The sequence below is a fragment of the Balaenoptera acutorostrata genome, chromosome X (genome assembly GCF_949987535.1).
Source record: "Balaenoptera acutorostrata chromosome X, mBalAcu1.1, whole genome shotgun sequence".
Classification (NCBI taxonomy): Eukaryota; Metazoa; Chordata; class Mammalia; order Artiodactyla; family Balaenopteridae; genus Balaenoptera; species Balaenoptera acutorostrata.
The window spans coordinates 118,225,988-118,246,566 of record NC_080085.1 but is presented as its reverse complement, the minus strand read 5'-3'; the positions used below and the strand labels follow the sequence as shown (position 1 = coordinate 118,246,566).

Sequence of the window (20,579 nt, the reverse complement as noted above, 5' to 3'; positions counted from 1 at the left end):
GCCTGGAACAGCTTGTTCTGCCAGAAAGTAATGCTCAGAAATATGATAGGGGCATGTTACAAAGACACAGATGCAAACTTGAAGAGGCTCTTACTGGCCAAATAAGGGAAAATTTGAGCACGAAAATACAGTAATGAATTTGAAAACATTGGAAAAAGTAGAAATCTATGTGTCCATATCGATAAATAAATAAGTGGGGAGAAGGGGAAGGCTCTTGTTTACAGTACCATGCTGAGGGTTGACTGGTAAACGTGGAACGAACTCTGGAGTTGGAAAATCCCCGTTTTGCAGCCATCATAGCAAAGACCGATTCAGGCAAAAATTATCATTGGGTGCTAAATATAGAGGGAAACTTTGATGACGAGCAAGTTACTTGTATGGTCTTAAAGTGTTTCCCCAAAGAGTGCTTACTAGTTGCAAGGTGGAAAATAGTAACTCTAGATAGAGTGGGGAAATTGGACAGCACTTTAACTGAGTGATCAAAATTCACATCAACAATGAGAGGCAGGGACTTCCCTGGTGGCGCAGTGGTTAAGAATCTGCCTGCCAATGCAGGGAACATGGATTTGAGCCCTGGTCTGGGAAGATCCCACATGCCGCAGAGCAACTAAGCCCGTGCACCACAACTACTGAGCCTGCACTCTAGAGCCCATGAGCCACAACTACTGAGCCCACATGCCACAGCTAGTGAAGCCTGTGCACCTAGAGCCCATGCTCCACAACAAGAGAAACCAGTACAATGAGAAGCCTGTGCGCTGCAACAAAGAGTAGTCCCCGCTCACTGCAACTAGAGAAAGCCCGCAAGCAGCAACAAAAAACCAACACAGCCAAAAATAGATAAATTAATTAAGTAATTAATTTAAAAAAAAAACAGTGGGAGGCAAACGGCCGTCATGTGCCTCCAGATGTGATATGCTGCAAAGGACAGAACATCATTTATGTAGTTTTCCATCCAGGAAAGCATAACCTGAATTTAATCATGAGGAAGCATCAGACAAACTCAAAATAAGGAACACTTTTTAAAAAAAAATTTTTTAAAGGGGACAGATTGTTACTATATTAGTCTAAAAAGTCAATGTCATTAAAGACAAAGATTGTGGGCTTCCCTGCTCAGTGGTTAAGAATCCGCCTGCCAATGCAGGGGACATGGGTTTGAGCCCTGGTCCAGGAAGATCCCACATGCCATGGAGCAACTAAGCCCGCACGCCACAACTACTGAGCCTGCGCTCTAGAGCGTGTGAGCCACAACTACTGAGCCCACGTGCCACAACTACTGAAGCCCGCGTGCCTAGAGCCTGTGCTCCGCAGCAAGAGAAGCCACCATAATGAGAAGCCTGCGCACTGCAATGAAGAGTAGCCCCCACTCGCTGCAACTAGAGAAAGCCCGGACACAGCAACGAAGATCCAATGCAGCCAGAAGTAAATGAATAAATTTATAAAAAAAAAAAAAGACAAAGATTGTGGAAATGTTCCAGATTAAAGGTGACTAAAGAGACATGACAACTAAATGCAATACCGACCCTAGACTGAATCCCGTGCTGGAGGGGAAAATGCTATAAAAGATATTATTGGGGCTTCCCTGGTGGCGTGGTGGTTGAGAGTCTGCCTGCCAATGCAGGGGACACGGGTTCGAGCCCTGGTCTGGGAAGATCCCACATGCCGCGGAGCAGCTGGGCCCGTGAGCCACAATGACTGAGCCTGCGCGTCTGGAGCCTGTGCTCTGCAACAAGAGAGGCCGCGATAGTGAGAGGCCCGCACACAGCGATGAAGAGTGGCCCCCGCTTGCCCCAACTAGAGAAAGCCCTCGCACAGAAACGAAGACCCAACACAGCCAAAAATAAATAAATAAATAAATAAATAAAATTGAAAAGAAACACACACAAAAAACTGCTTTGTTTAAAAAAAAAAAGCACAACAAGCAATAAAAAAAAAAAAAGATATTATTGGATGACTTAGCTGAATTGGAATACAAATGGAAGATCAATATCAATGTTAAATCGACTGAAGTTGATAACTGTACCTGTGATTATAAACAAGAATATCGTTATTCTTAGGAAATACACGCTGAAGTATTTAGGGGTGAAGGCCGTGAGGTACACAACTTACTCTCAAGTGATTCAGAAATCACTTTTTATTTGTACTATTCTTATTTTTGCAAATTTTCTGTAAGTTTGAAATAATTTTCAAATAAATTAAAAAAAAAAAAAGCTCAAGCATCGCCTCCTCAGGGAATCCAGACTCCATCACGCTGCACTTTATTTGCTTGTGTCTTTTTCCACACTAAATGTTAATTACCTTAAAAGGGGGGAATAGGCTCCTTTCATCCATGTAAATTCGGGGCCTAATACAGGGTCAAGCCCATAGAACCTACTCAAGAATATTTGTTGAATGAGCCAACTTTCCCCATAATTTGAGGTCTCCACTGTTTGTCTGGAAGAATTGTGAAGACTTGCCTTGGTGCCAATAGCAGAAGGCCACTGGGGTTCTAAGCTTTCAGCAATCTCCAAGCCTGCAGGGTCCAGTCTGACCCAGCTCTTGGCATGCAGGCGACCTCGGCCAAGCTGTAGAGCCAGCCCCTCTGGGCAAGCAGCTCGGAGGGAAGTTTCTGTCTGCCAGATGAGCACAAAGGCTCTTCCTAGATTGGGCTTCAGCAGGTGCTGTTTGGCCTGTACACCAAGATTCTTTCTCACACAAGGCCCTCGCTGCTCCCCTGAACCTCTTATCCGTCTTCACAATCTCTGCTTTCGTATGTTCTGTGCTCTCCCTCTGGTCCTCCTTTCCTCCCTGTGGCCCCTCCTCCCCCCCAACATCCCTCAAGACTCAGTGTGTGCCACCTGTCCTGGAAAGCCTTTCCTGACACCTACCTTGCCCCGCTTGTCCGAGTTACATATCCTTCCCGTGTTTTCCCTGTTACACTGGTCCTGACCCCCGCTGCAGCATTCACGCTGGGCTTTCAACATTTGCACACCTGTGATGCAAAATTCCATAAGCTACTTGAGGGCAGGGACTGGATCATATCCATCGAGTGCATAGCACAGAACGTATCATCCCAGTCAGTGTTGGATGGGTGGGTGAATGGATAAAAAACCAAGTCTTTAACTCCTAGTAATAAGAAATGTGAATCAGGGACTTCCCTGGTGGTCCAGTGGGTAAGACTCCACGCTCCCAGCACAGGGGGCCGGGGTTCGATCCCTGGTCAGGGAACTAGATCCTGCATGCTGCAACTAACAGTCCACGTGCCATAACTAAGACCCAGCGCAGCCAAAATAAAAAAATAAAAATAAATAAATAAATAAATAAATAAATAAATAAATAAATAAATAATGTGAATCAGATCGAAGATGTGTTAAAGGTTTCATGTTGGATTTCAAAGAGGTTTACCATCAGAGAGGTACAGAAGATAAAGAATTAGTGACCAAAAATTATTGGACTTTAAGTGGGGTTACATTAGCAGGAAAAATATGACAGATAACTCAGTGGAACTTCAGGAATGGGGAATGGAAAGCAACTATATATTTAACTGGTTTTCTTGAAAGTTGCTGAATTGCCTCTTGGGGTTACTCAGAGAAGTGTGGTATGGAAGGGGGAAGTTTTTTTTTTTAATTTATTTTATTGAAGTATAGTTGATTTACAATGTTGTATTAGTGTCTGGTGTACAGCAGAGTGATTCAGTTATACATACATATACATATTCTTTTTCATATTCTTTTCCATTATGGTGTATCGGGAATATAGTTCCCTGTGCTATACGGTAGGACCTTGTTGTTTATCTTGGAAGGGGGAAGTTTATAAGCTGATATCCTCTAGATTGAGAATTAGTGCTCGTAGTTTTGTTTTTAAACCTTCCTAAATGTCGTAAAGATGGAACTGCTCAAGCCTACTGAAAAATTTGGCAACCCCCAGCCTCCGATGGTTAATCGTTTTTGACAAGGAAACTATAGGAAAGAGTCTTTGCTACACACAGACCTGCTCTAGTGTTCGGTATGTACTCTAATCTTGCCTTTTTTCTTTTCTTTTTTTTTGCTTTCACTTTGCTTCAAAGTGGGTGTGGTCTTTGGTCTACTACATGGGCAAGGCCTTTCATGTGTACCTGGGCCGCCAGGCATTCATTCGCCTTGGTCTCAGAGGTTTCAATCATTTTAAGATGCCATCCTGTTTACCTATGCCACTGGGTGCAGGCTGGTGTGCTGGGGACCGCGTGGAGACCCACCTTAGTGCTCTTTATAGGATAATGTGTTCCAGAGAGCAGACTCTGCTGGGGGCTTTCTGGGAACGGTCTCATCAAATCCTCCTAAGCTTTGCAAAGCATGTATTCTTAGCATCCCCACTTTACAGATGAGGACGCTGAGGCCCAGAAGAGAGGAAATGACTTGTCTGTGGAGCCTAGATGTGCTTCACAGAAAAAAAGAACATAATAAAAATCATGTTCCCTTTTTGTGTCTCCAAGTACTTCAGACTGCTTTAAAGGCCTAAGGCGGTGCAAATTCTTGCTTTAACCAACACACAGAATGATTTCATGGACTCCTGGGTTAGAAGCAGCTCCCGGCATCAGAGGAAACACCTCCACCCTGTAAGTGCTGTGAGCCTAAGTGCGGGGTGGGGGGGGGGCAGCGGGGAGGGGAGGGGAGCCACAAGCAGAGAAAATAGCATTCCCATCTCTCCTAAGGCAGGAAGGCGTTTGTAGCCTTGCTTAGAGGAACTGAGGGTTGGAACTTAACACACTGAGAGAGGTATCGGCAGGAGAAGGAATAAGTTAATTATTTGGGTCTTTATTCTGAGGTCGTTAAGAAGTAGGGGAGTGGTGACATCAGAATTGTATTTAAGAATTTGCTTAAAAAAAAAAAAAAAAAAAGAATTTGCTTCCACTGCAGGGGGCGCGGGTTCGATCCCTGCTTAGGGAACTATGGTTCCGTATGCCGCGTGGTACAGCCAAAAAGAAAAAGAATTCGCTCTCGCCTCTGGCCGCACATGGAGAATGGATGAGAGGGAACAGGGGTGGAGGCAGAGAGTCTAGGAGGCTGTTGTAATCTTCCAGAAGAGAGATGACAGGAGTTTGGACTAGGATCGTGACAGGAGAGACAGAAAGAAGTAGCTTCAGAGGTATTTAAGAAATAAGGTTGATGCGTTGGGCTGGTAGGATTGGACGTGGGAGTGAGGGCAGTGAGGAGTCAAGCCTGGGTTCTGGCTCAGGAAGCAGCGCGGATGAGGCTGCCCTTCACTGGAATGGGCAACACAGAAAGTGGGTCCCATCGCGGGCGGGGGGAAGATCAAGGGTTCCATTTGGATGCCTTGGATTTGACTCCTGCGCCCACCATTCGGAAATGCGGGCAGAAGGGGACACACTCTAGGGGGCAGGTCAGGACTAAAGGCATAATGTCAGTAGCACGAAGGGGGTCATTCAACCCATGCGCTGGGAGAGACAGCCCCCTGTGATCAGGTAGGACAGGAGGAGGAGAGGGGAGGGGTGGGCCCTGGAGTTCTTGGGAAGGGCAAGGGTGACGTTAGGAGGAAGCCGTCTGAGAGGTTGAAGGCACTTGGCTATGTGAAGCTGAAGCTTAGGAGAAAGTTCTGGGCTGGGGCTGCGGGAACTGGCATTTAGAGGGCAGCAGAAAGCATGGGAGCACAGGAGATCGCCTAGAAAATTCGAGTTTCTGTGTCTATAGCATTCCTTCTGATAACAGATATTGTTAGCCATAGCCACTTGGTTACTAGAGGTAGAGATAGTCTGGAAGATAATGATTTCCAAAGAAGAAGAAGAAGGGGGCGTGAAGTGCAGGGGCAAGGTTTAAACAGAGGATGTGAGTGTATAAAGACTATAAAAGGTTTGTCCAGGCTGGACATGAGTTCCCTTATGACCCTCTTGCCCACCCATGGCTGTGCTCCAAAGTGGGCGCTCAGCTACCCTGAGGGAGGGACATTGATGGCCCATGTATTGTCTTCTTCCCTCGGGACTGGGCCAGGCCCTCCCATCAGCTAGACTGGGTCCTGGCCTACCTGTGAGAATATCATGAGCAGTGTCTGCTCGCTGCCCCCTTCCTTCAAGTCTCCCGTGCCGAGGGCAACGCTGAAGAAGGATCTTTGCTCCAGAGGACAAGATCGCACTGTGGACACATCCCTGACTGAATCCCCGAATCCACAAATGTCACGAGGGCTCAGACCAAAGTTCTCTTGTTGGAGAAAGTATCCATACACAACCCAGCAAGTCTGTCTAGCACGACTCCAGCCTTGTGTTAGAAATTCATGCTCTAAGGCCTTCCAAGTCACTCAGCCAGGAAGGGACTGTGCCATCCAGAGGACCGAAGAGCAGGGCCAGCGGCCAAGAGCTGCCCCCAACTCTCCTCACGCCCCTGTCTTATTGCTACAGTCATATTTTTCTGCCTGGACACGTGGTATTTGCCTTAAGAAGGGCCCCCTACCGATAAGGATGACGAAGCCACTCTGGGCTTCTTACATGAAAAACCCCTCGACCGGAAGTGACAAGACCGAGAGGCCAATGCTTCCCTTCAGTTTGTCCCAGTTCCACGTCCTCTTACCTAAGGTGGAACCGCCTTGACAGCTATTAAAAAGATAAGCAACTGCTTCTTGTTTAAGCTTCGCTTAGCTGTGATTAATCAAGAAAAAAACCCAGCCTTTTTTCAATCCTCTGCAACCTTTCCTGAGCAAGCTTTTCACCAGATACGCTTTCCTGTCATCCATCAAAGGCTATCGCAGCCTTCCAGGGAGTGTGCTGTCACCAAGATATTTCGTGGTGCCACAAGCTTCAGAACCAAGTTTCTGAAAGCATCACAAGGGTTGGGAACATTCCCTCCAAATGATCCCCCCTCCCCCCAACCTGGCCTGGGGCTTCAGATGCTAAACAACCACAATAATGTTAAGAGATCTTTATTATTCAAAAAATAAATAACAAGATAATCACCAGTTCACTCTGGAAACAATGGGGACTGCAGGTAGATACAATAGATTTCCTTTAAATCCAGTCATTTCTCTGGAAGGAGTGGGCAGCCTCAGAGCTGCCCTCTCTGCCCGCCTACCCCATCGACAGTGGTGGAGATAGGAACAGGGTTGAAATAAGATACTTGATTAGCAACAGCCTGACTCTGTGTGTGTGTGTGTAGGAGAGAAAGAAAGGATGAGAATGAGTGTCAGGGTGATTGGCGGGGGCAGGGTTTTCGGTTCTCCACTGCATTATATTTTCTAAAGTCTGCCCCACCTCCATCGCGGCCGCAGGGACCCAGAATCCACCGTAACTGAATGTGAGCTGAGGCTCCCCGTTTCCCTCCGGCATCTTCACTGAGAAATCAAATACATTCTCCACTGAAGGACACTGAACGCAAAGAAACAAAACTAAACTTGGCTAATTTTCTGCTGCTTACTCAGAATTCGAGCTGTGCGTAATGGCTTTGTCTTTTCTTAAGACGCTCTGGATGTCTGCATCAGTGGGGTTGCTGCTTCAGAATATAAGCTCTTATGGGACAGGGGTTTCCTCCGCCCGGTAATTCACTCATTGCAGCCCTACGTGCCTCGGGATGTATAATAAATAGTTCTCCATGAGGAGGATCCTAGGGTTATAAATAGGCAGTTCAACGGGGTGGGGTGGGGTGGTCTTAACTGCTCTGCTGGATTGTGAAGACCGCCAGCATCAGCCCAGCCGCAACCTGCCAGCTTACAGCGTTCAGAGCTTGAGTAAGCCAAACGACGTGAAGCCAGTCTCGTGGCTCACTTGGCTTGGATCAGTCACGTTGACAAACACCGAAGCGCCCAGTGGCAATTCAAAGACGCCTCCCAAGTGAATGGATTGCTGCCCGCACGGTTTGGAGGAACTGTGGGTATTTGCAGCTCTCAGTAAGATTCTCTCCGATCCACTTGGGGACTTTAGGCAGAGGCTGGCTATAAATGGAGCTTGACTCGAAGTTTCCCGATTGGAACAGAAGGTGACTTGGGCGTAGATGTAATAGAGTCCTTGTCTTTTCACGGCCAGCTGTTTCCCGTTTTCGAGGGTTACCAAGTTGGTGCTTAGGGTGTAGTATCCTTTGGGGGCCCACTGCAGAACTGTAATGGAGAGGGGACAAATCCGTGGTGAGATGGAACATACATGATTCAGATTCTAACAGACAACATGGTTTCGTGTCGGGTACTGGCTTCACGTAGGAGTGGAAGTTTGGGTCGTCAGGGATTTGAAAGGACCCATCCAGCCCTCAGTCTATGGAGGAGCTGCGGCTGACCAATCAGCATGGGTTGCACAGTCAGACGGAGCTGGGCTCCCACCCAGGCCTTATTCAAGCTTGGGCAAGTCAATCTCCCTGAGCCTCTCAGTTCCTTACCTGTAACACGGGGCTAATATTACAGCCTATTTCAGAGACTTGTTGTGAAGATTAACTCAAGTAACAGAGCACAGCGAGTTTCCTTCTCCCTTTAAGAGCTCTAAAGCCAATTTGCCCTTGAACTTAAAAGAATGTGAATGACTTAGAAATCCCAGGTCATAAATTACGCCTGCCAAAATACTCCAAGTCCTTGCTAAGACTAACTCGTATCTTGCTTTCCTTGAATTTTCCAGAGTCATAGACTTGCCGATCTCTCTTGCTCAGCCTCAGCACACGGAAAAGACCCCCTTTCTTCCTACCTGATCGTGCTCTTGCAAACCCGATCCGCCTCCCACAGCAAGGACTAAAATTAGGCGAGGAAGTATGAAAATAAACCTGTCATTTCACTGTGTGTTTTGATCTCCCATTGTAGTGGGCGCCACCAACTTGAAAGTGCCTGTATTCTTGTGGCTGAGCCGAAGTACCCACCAACAATGTGCCATTTTTCTCGGCTGAGATGTTGAGTGGGTTCAAAGTAGTGTGTGCAGCCGATTTCAAATCTCAGCTCCCACAGAGAGCTAGACTGCCGGGGGTGGAGGGTGGGGAGAAGTGAAAGTATTGATGCATTTGCTTCCTTGAGCTTTTTTTTAAAACTCCTATTTGGTGGTCTTAGGCCTATCAGGGTGCAAGACCCCACCTGTTAAGACTCATCCTTTAGTAATTAGGAAAGGCATCCTGAAATGCCTGACATTTCTTGGGCCTCCAGATCACTCTAGAAATGCTTCATTATGATGTTTTCACTTTTGGACCATCTGATTGAGAAAACATGGGCAGGTTCCCTACCTTTGAGTCCACAAAGTTGATCTTTGTAAGTCCTTACCTAATTTTCGTCCTTGCTGTGAGATGTAGGTCAAGTTTGGAGCAGCGTGACCAAGTAGGTCTGAGAGGCTTGTGGGGTAAGAAATGTGACTTTCTTCTCACCTGATCCCCTGCAGACCTACTGTGATGCGGACTGTTAACCGTGCTAGGACCAACAGCCATCATGGGCCTTTTGGCAGAACATGTGAGCACTGTGAACTCTATGCAAGGCAAACTATTCTTCTAGGAGGTGTCTCTGTTGCTGGCATCCATCCAATCCGGATGAGACTGTGTCACGTGGATGACCACCCTGGACATACCCGATATGGTTGTGATATTCTCCCATAAGTGGATTTTATGAGAAAGGGGTACTTGGCAGAATTATTAAATATTGTGGGGTAAGTGTTATTAAAAAGGGCTTTATGTTACTCTTCTGACAGCTAAACTGCAGTGAAGTAGCTAAGGAATGACACCTTACATTTGTATAGCGCTTGACAGAATAACTTTCTTCTATATTAGCTGATTTGATGCTCAGAGTCACCCCGTGAAGTAAGTGAGACAGGAAACTGCTGCGAAGGTAAAGGGACTTGCCCAAGGTCACCCAGCAAGTGGTAGTCATGGTTCTTAAATCTCAGTGTTCAACAACTTTCTATCCAGTGCTCCTTACTCCTGTACCATGATCCAGGATTACCACGTATGCATTATGCCCACTGAGAAGCCCAAACCACCTCCAAGATGAGGTCCTATCTCCTTTCTTCTCTCTCTCTCTGTCTCTCTCTCTATCTCTGTCTGTGTCTTACACACACACGCGCGCGCATGCGCGCACACACACACACACACACACACACACACACACTGCTTAGAACTCCATTCCAGAGCGCTGTGTTAAAGTTTTCAAAGACTGCTCTGATGCGCTTGGCCTGCATTTATGTAGATAGGGGATTTTATGCTAGTGTGAATGTTTCCATCCATTTATCACATGTGCCATATTGTCCAACACCAGCTATCGTGAGGTACAGATTTGGGAAAAAAAAAATCTGAGGGCTAGAGTCATGGCAGAACGTATACGGAAAGAAAATCATTGAGAGTTGAAAAGATTACAGTATGTCGTCTGTTGTTACTTCATTGGAAAATCTAACATCCTGGCACCTATTGATCTTTGCAGAATGATTTTACCTTTAATTTCCCTGAGGTTGGCCCCAGCGAGGCTGGGGTTAATCATACAGGGATTGGCAGATGGCAGGAAATACCCCTTGAGGCCCATTTGCATATAGGGAAGAGGGGTTAGGATGAGGGATGCTCCCAGTTAGGAGGTCACTACGTGCCATCTCTTCTGTGTTATCAGAATAATGGTCCCTCCACCCAGTGATTCATCATTTAGAATCAGCCACAGAGCAAGAACCTAATGAGAACATCGGGATTGCTTCCCACCTCCTTTTGTCCCTTCAAGTCCCATCTGTGCATTTGAGCCTACTTTGAAGACAAAGGCAAGTGCATGAAGCATGTCTGGGTAGCTTTGTAAATTGGCCCCCAGAGGAAGAGAGGCGCCTAATTGTTAGGCTGCCTTGCTTTAGCCTCCTGGCCTTCCCCCTCGGGTGGCTGATGCCCAGATGCTTTGGACTCTTACCAGATGCTGTTTTACCACTGGCCTCGCTGATGACATGTGCCGCGATTTGAGGGTCCTGATCACCTGAAATGAAACCAAAGACCAACTGTCAGGCCAAAGAAACACAAAACTGGCCACAGAACGATTTGGTCTAGTTCTGCAGCTGGGTCATAGAGACTGTACTTAAATAGGTTATGTGAAAGGAAGGGTAAGATGGCCTTGAAATCCCTTGAAACCAGAGGGAAATGTTGGTTTCTAAAATCTGAACAACTGAGTTGGCTATTTCCACCGAGCCCATTCTCCCAAGCGTCATTCAGCACTTGACTCCGCTTTACATAGATTGACACAGGCTAAAGAAAATGATCTTCCTTAAACACATTTTGAATCTTGATTTTAAGAACAACTCCCATCCACTGGTCATCTCAGTGGGCCCAAAGGTCGTGTCTGCACACTTAACTAGTAAAATGCTTATGGTGTCTGATTTGGTCAAGCACTGGCCACAGTATTATATCTACCTCTAATTGTTGCTCATGTAAAAGGTTTGCTCCTTAATTAGATGCGCTGATCTCCTAAGTGCAGACATGGTGTGGAAGTTCTTTTTTTTTTTTTTCGGTAATGAGCCTGGAGCTGGACACTTTGTAGGTGTCCTATGAATAACGAGTCAAGCTGCATGACCTAAATGACCAGCTTTGTTAAGTGTATCATTTTCCCAAAGACTGCTAGGCCGCACCCACATGAACTGTTTCCTCAAATTTCACAGCAATTAACAGACAACATGGTACCACTCAACATATTTTACAGTCATTCTGAAAGCAAAGCCTTCATGAAAATCAGGTGACCCTTTGCATCCAGACCAATGGTTAAAGCAAGCTCTTTGCCTCAGAAAACAGTATCTGTATCTCTGTATGTATGTATGTATTTCTGTGTGTGTATTAAATTTACACAAGCCATGCCATCTTTTACACTGACTTTGTGATATAGCAGTTTGTCTAACAACACCCATCTACCAACACTCCATTTTCCCCATACTCAGCTGCTCGGGTCACTCCAGGCATTATTGTATTTGGTTTGGGGTGCTACATTCTTAAAAGAACAGAGAAAGTTAGTGTGTCCAGAAAAGGACCTAAATGAGGACAGGAAAAAGCCTGGAAAGGGTCACAGGAGGAACAGTGGGAGACACTGAGGAGGTTTACCCTGGAGAAGAAAAGGCTCAGGGGCCATGACTGCTGTTTTCAACATGTGGACAGCTACTGTGCAGAAGGGGAATTATATACTTTGTTTAGTACGGCTCCAAATAGCAGAACTCGATTCAGTGAGTGGAGATTATAGGAACAAATTTCAACTCCAGAGGAGAAAAGCCTTCTCTCGAGTACAGAGTAATCTTATTATTATAATTATTAGGGCCGTTCAAAGATGGCCCAGGCTGCTTTATGAGCTAGAAGGTGTCTAGGCATGTTTGATCAGAGAGTCAATGGTCAGTGCTGTTGTGAAGGAGATTTGTGATCCGGGGATGGTGCGGGATTTGAGAACCGTCAAGGTCCCTTCCAACCCTGGGATGTTTGAGATGCTCTGACATCAAGAACAGGGCAAAGAACAGCGCTGTCACACTGAATTACTCCTGGGTCTCTGAGGCTCCACTGGCCGTGTTTCCCCATGAAAAAGCTGTTATCACTGAGTGATGAATGACACCGCTACCAAATGCTGACCGACTTGTCATCTTATCCTCTGTAGGTGGTACTAGGCTGTATGCTTGCTTTGATTAAGGTGTTGAAAATAATGTGATTTCTTCATACTTGGTATTGTCAGCACTAAAGGAACACAGCCTTCCCTATAAATATGTCCATACGACTCCTTTCTAAATCACAGGCACCAGAGAAGGTATTGATTTGGCAATTGTGTTCCTGTTTTATTTCCAGGGCTACAAGTTCCCTGATCCAACACTGGGTTGTTCAGTATGATCGGCCTAAAGCTTCCTTTTAGTTTTTAAGTATTCGTAGAAATGGTAAAGAGCAACCTACCTTTGTGCATTTCAAAGTTTTTTTCTTTCTTCTTCACTTCTTTGCTTTGCATCATACCCTAAAATAAGAATCATGGCAAAAGGTCATTTTGACAGGAACTCTGGCGGGGGGCTTTAGAAGGAGGTTTCATTCATTTGGCACCTGCCATTACTCTGTTGCCTGTTTCTGGTGAAGATTATCATGTAGACTCAGATCCTGTCATTAATTCCATCCTACCGATTAGGAGCCCATGGCTTTGACAGATGAGCTGACAGCCCAGAAAGCCCAGGGGTGAACCTGGAAACAGAATCTGGGCTTTATTATCTTCCAGTGCTCTGTCCAGACCAATGACTGCCATCCTGACCCCTCGTATGACCCCAACCTCCCTGGCTTTGACGAGTATTGACAAATAATGCTGAATGGGGAGCAGATTCTACCCTAGGAACTGGTCTATAGAATATTATTAACATAAAGCATGGTGTGTATCTATTAGAATAAAATTGGTCTGAAATCTCTTAGGAAATGGAAATAGTAAGTTTGACCTTGAGAAGAAATCCCAGACGATGAAAAGATCCTCAGACTTTTAAAAAAAATTTTGTTGTCCCTGTCAGTGGGCTGAAGAGATTCTCTTGTTGCTGGTTGCCTTGTGTGGCCCGTTCTTACTCAGAATCATCAGCGTATAGGAAACTCAGGTAATCTCCCAATGCGGCTGATATTCCAAGCCAAACGCAGCACTTCTTAAGGGGTTTCTTCTCATTAGCAACGGCAGGAAGGCTAGAGGCACTTAAAGAAGCTAGCAGAGAGTGCCATCTACACAGATTGGAAGGTAATAAAGGCTGCTGTTGCCATTTTAAAGATTTAAAGATACTGAATAAAAGGCACGGTGGGCTTAACTGGCAGGCATGAGGTCACCCAAGGAATCTGAGGCTGAAGCCGACAGTAGAAACTGAGATCACATTCGAGGCTGGGCTTAACGCTGTGCTCTGAACACAGATGAGGAAGACAATAGTATTTTCACATCTTCTGATAATCAAAGTCCTGTGTGCCTTCCACTTCTACAGCGCCCTTCCTTTTCGTTCCTCCCCAAGAAGGAATTAGTGTTGTTACTGCTGAGGGGTTCCTCGTACGCTCGGCTCGAGTGCCAGATGTGAGGGTGTAAGTCACAGAGCCTAACCGGGAGCCCGTGCCTCAAAACTCTCATGGGGGCCCAGAGCTTCAACTTTCCACTTGAGCCGAAGTGTGGCAGTGTGAAAGTGCTGCAACAGGAAAATGTTTGTGAGATAACAAGCAAACAAGTGAATATTTCGTGTCTTTTCAAAGGATGGAGTGTGGTGATCGAGGGTGAGATACTTTTAGGCTAGGTGGTTGCATTGGTGTCAGGGCTTGGCCAACATGAAAACGTGAAGTCAGCAAAGTTTGTCCTTTATGCGCCCGGCCTTGCCTTTCTGTGAACTTTCCCCCAGCCACACTCCCCAGAGCCTTTTTTACCCCTCTTGCTTCACTCCCTACCTCAACTGAAAGACTTTTGAAAGTTGACTTTCAGAAAATCTGGAATTAGTTATTTCTCTCTTAGTGGGGACTCCATGTGGCAGGGTTGGATAGCTTGACCTTTAACTCGAAAAGGAGATGCTTTGACCTTATCAAAGACACCTCGGGCATGGGCGAGCAGACAATCATGGAACTGATCATTCTAGCAGGGAGCCGGGGGGAGGGAGAAAGCTTTAATGTGCAATTATACTATTTAAAATGCTGCCTTCATCTAGGCTAACATCAGCCCCGAATCCCATCTTGCACCCAGAGTGACAGCTTGGTGCGACCTGCCTCAGGAAATAATGAGTTCCCCGTCACTAGAGGTGTTCAAACAGAGATTGAGTGACCACTGGGTAGTGGCTGTGGGGAGAAGAAGCAGCTCTGGGTTAATAATTGGATCTGATGATTTCAAAAAGACCCATTCCTGTGATTCAGACCTTGGGTTGCTCTGAACCAATCAGACTGTGACCCAGAAAGAAAGGCTGCTAACATTAGCTAAGAATATAAATAATCCAGCTTGGGGGTTATTTTGTAGTTGGCCTGTTGGGTTAAAAAAAAAAGTCCAAAATATTGTTTTAGAATGAGAAGTTTCGGGGAATGGATATTGGAACGGGGGTCAATCGTTGGAGCAGGACTGGGGAGCTGGAGTACTTTGTGTCTGACTGTCGTGCGCATCGTTGGTGCAGATGACGTTGACTCGGACTCCACCCCGCAGCACTGGAGACAAGGGGCTTCCTCTGTTGCACGGAAGGAGCCCTGGCGGACATGCCTGAGAAGGTCTGCCTTTCCAGAGTATGAAACTTGGGAGCTGTCACTTTTTTCATGCAAGCATAAGCAAAGAGGTCAAACTGACTTTCTTCCTTACTTTTGTCCTGGGTAGCTGATTTGGGAAGCTTTACATACCCAACCTGAAATACAGCCGTGAGGAATTGGCAGTACAACTGTAAAACTCTCAGTAAGAAAGAGGGAGGGAGGAAAGAAACCAACAGCCACTCTCACTGCCTTTGGGGGTAACTGAAGGCTGACCACATAATTACAGGATGTCAGAGCTGGTAGTGCCCTGGCAGATCATCTCAGCCCTCTCATTGGATAGATGAGAAAAATGAGGCCCAGAGAGGTGAAGTCATTTGCCCAAGGTCACACAGCCCAGCACATTAAATATGCTATTTGGATTTTTAAGCGTTGTTCTCAAAGTGGCTTTATTCCCATTTAAATTTGCAACACCTTCCAATACCCTGTAATACTGGCCAGAAGCCTTGAAGAACCAGAGAAACTCAAATCATTTTCAGGCCTTGCAAATAAAGAGTTAGGAGTCTTTCTCTAAAACCTAGATTGGTGTAAAGAACCTAAAAGCCAGCAACAGATCTGAGCTGCATTCTGATCCCCGTAGGTGACCCAGGAATAAGCTTTCAGAGTCCTCACTACTGGATTAAATGACACACCGGGGACAGTACAGGAGGACAGAAATAAGCTCAGAAATAAGATCTCAGGTCCTTCACTCCCAGGTTAATTACACATTATCCACATGTGAGAGCTAACTCCTGTTGGTTTCTCCAGATACCCACCCATCTGGCACAGCGCTGCCCTCAGCCTGGATGCGGCCTCCTAGCCACGGCCCCCAAGTCCCCTGAGGGCCCGAGGTATTTGACTCAGTGTTCTGAGGGGGAAACAGGCAGAAAGGCTTCTTGCTGTTCTTCTTCTGAAGAAAGAGCTCCTAGACCCCTTGTCTACAGCGGTGGAATTAATGTTGTGGGCATGTCCTCAGTAAACGGTCTAGAAACTCCTGCTTTAGGTACCTATCATAGGCCACTGCAGTTACTTCATGCTGGGCACCAGTCTGTTGGGCTAGAAGGCTTCAGACTTTCTGCCTCAGGTCTTGATTGGCCCTAGAGGGGGCTGACTCCATGAGCAGGTGGTACGATACGGGGTCTGGTTCGAGCGGTACTGAGACGGTCCATCGCCAATTGCCCACACCTCTCCTCACAGTAAAAGGAAAAGATCTCACTTACATGGCACCTGAAATCCCATCATGAGAGAAGCGTTCCTTCCTATGTTAGAGTCTATCAGTGTTCAGAAGTCCCCACCGCCCCCAGTAAAGGCAAACCCTTAACCTGTGGCCTGCCAACGCTGCAGTGGCCAATGGTTATCGCTTCCCTGGGAAATGGGGACCAGACCCTGGGTCCACAGTGGGAAGGCATCAAGGTTTGGATGGAAAGATAAGAAAATGCAAAAAACAAACTTGGTAGACTTCATCCTTTTCCCTGAGGCATCTGCATGTCTGAGCTCATGTGCATGTGTGAATGTGTCCATGAGAGTATGTATTTTCCCCCAGAGAGAGTCTCTTTTGTTCTTCTGAAGGGCATTCCTATCAACGAGCACACTTCCAACTTTCCTTTCCCTTTTAACCATAGGATTTTGGCTTCATTTTTGCTTTTCTGATACACATACCCATACATACATGTGTGTACATATGTATGGCGATATGTATCTATAGTATATATATAACACATGTTTAAATTTTACATAGTCACGTTTTAGTGTCCCAACCTAGCAGGTTTCCCAACCAAAACTTTTCAATGACACTTTTCCCAACAACTGAGGTCCTTACCTTGACCAAGTCTTCAAACCGGCTTCTAATTTCCTCACAGTTCAGTAATGATAAGGACCCCTCTCCTTTGCTGCATCGCTGTATCGTTTTCATGAACACAAAATCTTCATGAAGATTCCTTTCATCTTCTATCTATTTATGAAATAACAGGGACATGAGACATTGTAATTCTGTCTGCCTCTACAATCACTTCCATGGCCTCAATGACACAAGGAGGACTTTGCAGATATAAATGGGGCATAATAACAAGTTAGTATACTGGATTACTGATATTCGGTATTAGCAGTTTAAAAAATCTACAAAAGCCAGCAAAGAAAATGTCATGTGGTCTGCAATGCTAGGTAGAAATCACAGCTATTCTAATGAAATTTCACAAAGTGTACGTTTTCCTGTGTATTGTAGCAGCAACATTCTCTAAAGGTCATATTTCCCATTGCTTCAGTAATGATTGGTCATTATAAACACAGTCTATAAAATAGTTTTCTGCTGAGCTAATTTGCCCACTTAGTTTTAGTGTTTGTGTTGCAGTGCTTTGGAAAAGGTAATTTGCAATGTGTGTCAATGACTTGAGTTCTAATTACATCTCTCTCTTTTTAAGTTTAGTATTTGCAGAAAACATTTTCATTTTTAAAGAAATCATCTTTCATTCCCAAAGGTAATGAGATATTTTCTTTTCCGATGTCTTAGAATAAGTAAATATATGAAATTCACTTGTTTAATCAACTAATTCTGTGCCGTTTTCTTATATTCAGATTACATTTTTAGATTCAAAACAAGATCCAGCTAGCCGGTGGCTTTCACTGTCATTAAGAGAACACCCAAGTGCCAGGGTAAATTTGAGTCTACCCAGGTCAGTATTTCCCCTATAGAGGCTAGGCTTATGTCCAGGCATTTGATTGGCAGAGCCCACCAGGCCAAACACAAACAAACAAACAACCAGACCCAGAGCCCTGCTCTTTTCTCAGCAGTGAAACCTAAAATTTGGGTAACCCAAGAATTGCCTCAATTGCTCCTACTCCACCTTATCCTGATAGAAAACCTCATGGTCTTAATTCAAGATTGGCATCCCAATAATGGCCACTCGCACATCCCTGAGAAAACGCAGTCTCCAGATGCTGTGCATCCACAGTTCCCACATCTAGACTTTTAGGAACAGTCAAATATTGGACGAAATTTATCCTTTTCATCTATGATTGGTATTTTTTCAACACAGCCAATAATTCTTATCAGTGGAGGTGCGTAAACGCATGGAAACAGGATAAATCCTAATGGTTATTTTTCTTAAGAACGCAGAACAACCTGCTAACTTACTCCACTCTTTTGTTCTGTATGTCCAACTATTTAAGAACGTAAGACATCTCAGAGGGAAACTGAGCAGCTTGCAACTACAATCAGCATTTGAATTATACAGAGAATGCCACTTTCAGGGACTTACCCATGTCTATGCTAACCTGAAGCACTATGCATTTTCAGCTCAGATTGATGCTCTCCTTGTCTAGTTGGATATTTAGAAGAAAAACAGTTGTCTCCATCAGAAAAAAAAATAGTTCACTTTTTAAGCGAAACCTTAGCAAATCATTATAGCTAATGTCTACGTAGTGCTTACTTTGTGCCTGGCTCTGGTCTTAGCTTGAATTTAATCTATGAGGTGGGTACCATTAACATCCCCATTTCTCAAATGTAGAAACTGAGGCATAGAAATGGCAAATAACTTGCCCGGGATCACAGAACTAGTAGGGGACCGAGTCAATATTTGAACCCAGCAGTCTGACTCCAGAGCCAAGGCTCTTGACCAGAGAAAAGAGTAGAACATCTCACTAACTAGACCACGACCACCATGCCACAAGACCACTTATCTATTTGGGTTCTTACCATTGTCCATCATTTGGGTAGAACTAAAACCAACCAACACACACATCAATAAGAACCCCAAATTTAGTTAATAAAGGCCTACGGTTCAACTTACCTTGTCCAATCTTCTGTGAAGATACACAGCAAAAAGCGCTGACCCAATCATTTGGGTGATAAGAAAAACAGTAAGTAAATACATAAAAATTTTCATACTGACGGGTGGTCCAGTGGCCACAGAGCGGGGAGAAGGTTGGCTGTATGTTTCGATCATGCTGCGTTCGAGTTGAAATGATGTCTTCTGACCGAGAAGGTGACAGAGGCAGCATGAGAAGACTGTCAAAGTGGCCACCTTACTCAGGATTAGTTAAGAGCGCACAATCGTCGCAGCCCACACTTCCTGGAAAATGTGCTTCGCAGTCTTCTCTCCCAGCAAAAAAAGTTACGTAAAGGTTTTTTTTTTTTTTCTTTCTTTTTTTTTTTACCTACCCATATCATTCACTTCCAGGCTTTCCCTTTCGTTAGTAAAGAAGAAACAAGTTTCTTCTTCCATACATTCATTCTTGCCTTGAAATGTCATAGACTTCATAACAGACAATGGCAGTACTTTCCTATCGCTGTCTAACGTTTGGGGTTCACCAGTTTCAAGGAAAGTGACAAATGAATCCACCAGCAATAGAATTAGTTCAATTTCAATCTTACTAATATAAAGCGGGAACCTGGTAGATGGGGAAAGAAAGAAACATCAACAAAAGTTTGGATTGATTTTGTGACTGACTTGCCACTGGCTAACTGCTTGTTAACATTTCTTTCATCTTTAAACCCAACGAAGTCCCGGCGGCTTTTCAAGGCAAGTCTACATGGCGTAAAGCAAAAAGGAGTGCTGACAATTAGTAAAGAAAATTTAGCTGGAAAGATAATTCAAGAAAAATACACTTTTCCAAGGCCAAGAGAAGTAGGGTCTTGGGGTAATTCAGGCCAAAACTCTGGGATTGAAGTTAAAGTAGGAATATTAGCTAGATTTAGCCAAGTTGTCTGTCTATACTGTTCCAATCCATCAGATAATTGTTGATGCCAATGTATCCATTTGGACTAGGGAAAATAGGCTGCAGTTAAGAGACCTGAATTCTAGTCCTTGGTGTACCAATAAATTGCTGTGGACCTCGAGCCTATCACTTTCCCTCTCCAGATCTCAGTTTCCTCATATCCAAATGGGCAGTTGTACCCACCTTGCTTATCCTCTAGGTTGTTATGAAATCAAGTAAAGATGTGCATGAAAGATGGTTGAAACACGTTAAGCTATAGAAAAACACTCTCACTTTGAGTTTTTTGCTATTTGTTTAGCCTATGATATGAGTTTTCCAAATAATTGCCAACTCCTTACATACTAGCAAAAAACAAATGATCAACATCAAAAACACCCAGCGTCTTGACAATGAATTGAATTATTGAAGTGTGTAGAATTATGCATTTCTGAATGGCTTTTGATGGTCTTATCAGATCGCCTTCGAAATAAAAGTAGCTGTGGAAATCCCTACCCCACATCCCAACCTGGTCTAGAAACCATGATAAGATTGCTTTGGTGATTCCTATAAGATTGTTTTGAGACACAAATAGGAAATGTAACAAACTCCTCTGATAGGCATGCTATCTGCATAGTTACCACCTGCTGTCTTCCCCTCCCACGCCCCAGCATCCTGTCCTGGGCGCAGATCTCACTACATCTGCCAAGTAGGTGGCTTCAATGCATGTGATAAACTTTGATCAGTCAAGTTAGAGGCTTCAGTTCTTAGACAAGGAACCTTAGTTCCACTAAAGGAAAATTATCACAA

General features: G+C 44.9%; 1 protein-coding gene across 1 annotated transcript; it reads right to left on the bottom strand.

Annotated features, from left to right (window-relative positions):
* Positions 1–7,672: 7,672 nt before the first annotated feature.
* Positions 7,673–19,021, bottom strand: CD40LG (CD40 ligand). The gene is made up of 5 exons (XM_007183678.2): positions 18,866–19,021; positions 16,900–17,031; positions 12,783–12,840; positions 10,786–10,848; positions 7,673–8,049 (listed from the first exon to the last, which is right to left on the bottom strand). The coding sequence occupies exons 1-5, from the start codon at positions 19,019–19,021 to the stop codon at positions 7,673–7,675; spliced, it is 786 nt and encodes a 261-aa protein (XP_007183740.2).
* Between the last annotated feature and the right edge of the window lie 1,558 nt (positions 19,022–20,579).

What these genes read in the sequence shown, in the direction of transcription:
- CD40LG (XM_007183678.2), bottom strand. Translation starts at nt 19,021, where the DNA reads ATGATCGAAACATACAGCCAACCTTCTCCCCGCTCTGTGGCCACTGGA. An exon ending in TTCACAGAAGATTGGACAAG is followed by an intron (nt 17,032 to 18,865) that starts GTAAGTTGAACC and finishes TTTCATAAATAG; the next exon opens with ATAGAAGATGAAAGGAATCT. An exon ending in AAACTTTGAAATGCACAAAG is followed by an intron (nt 10,849 to 12,782) that starts GTAGGTTGCTCT and finishes GTTTCATTTCAG; the next exon opens with GTGATCAGGACCCTCAAATC.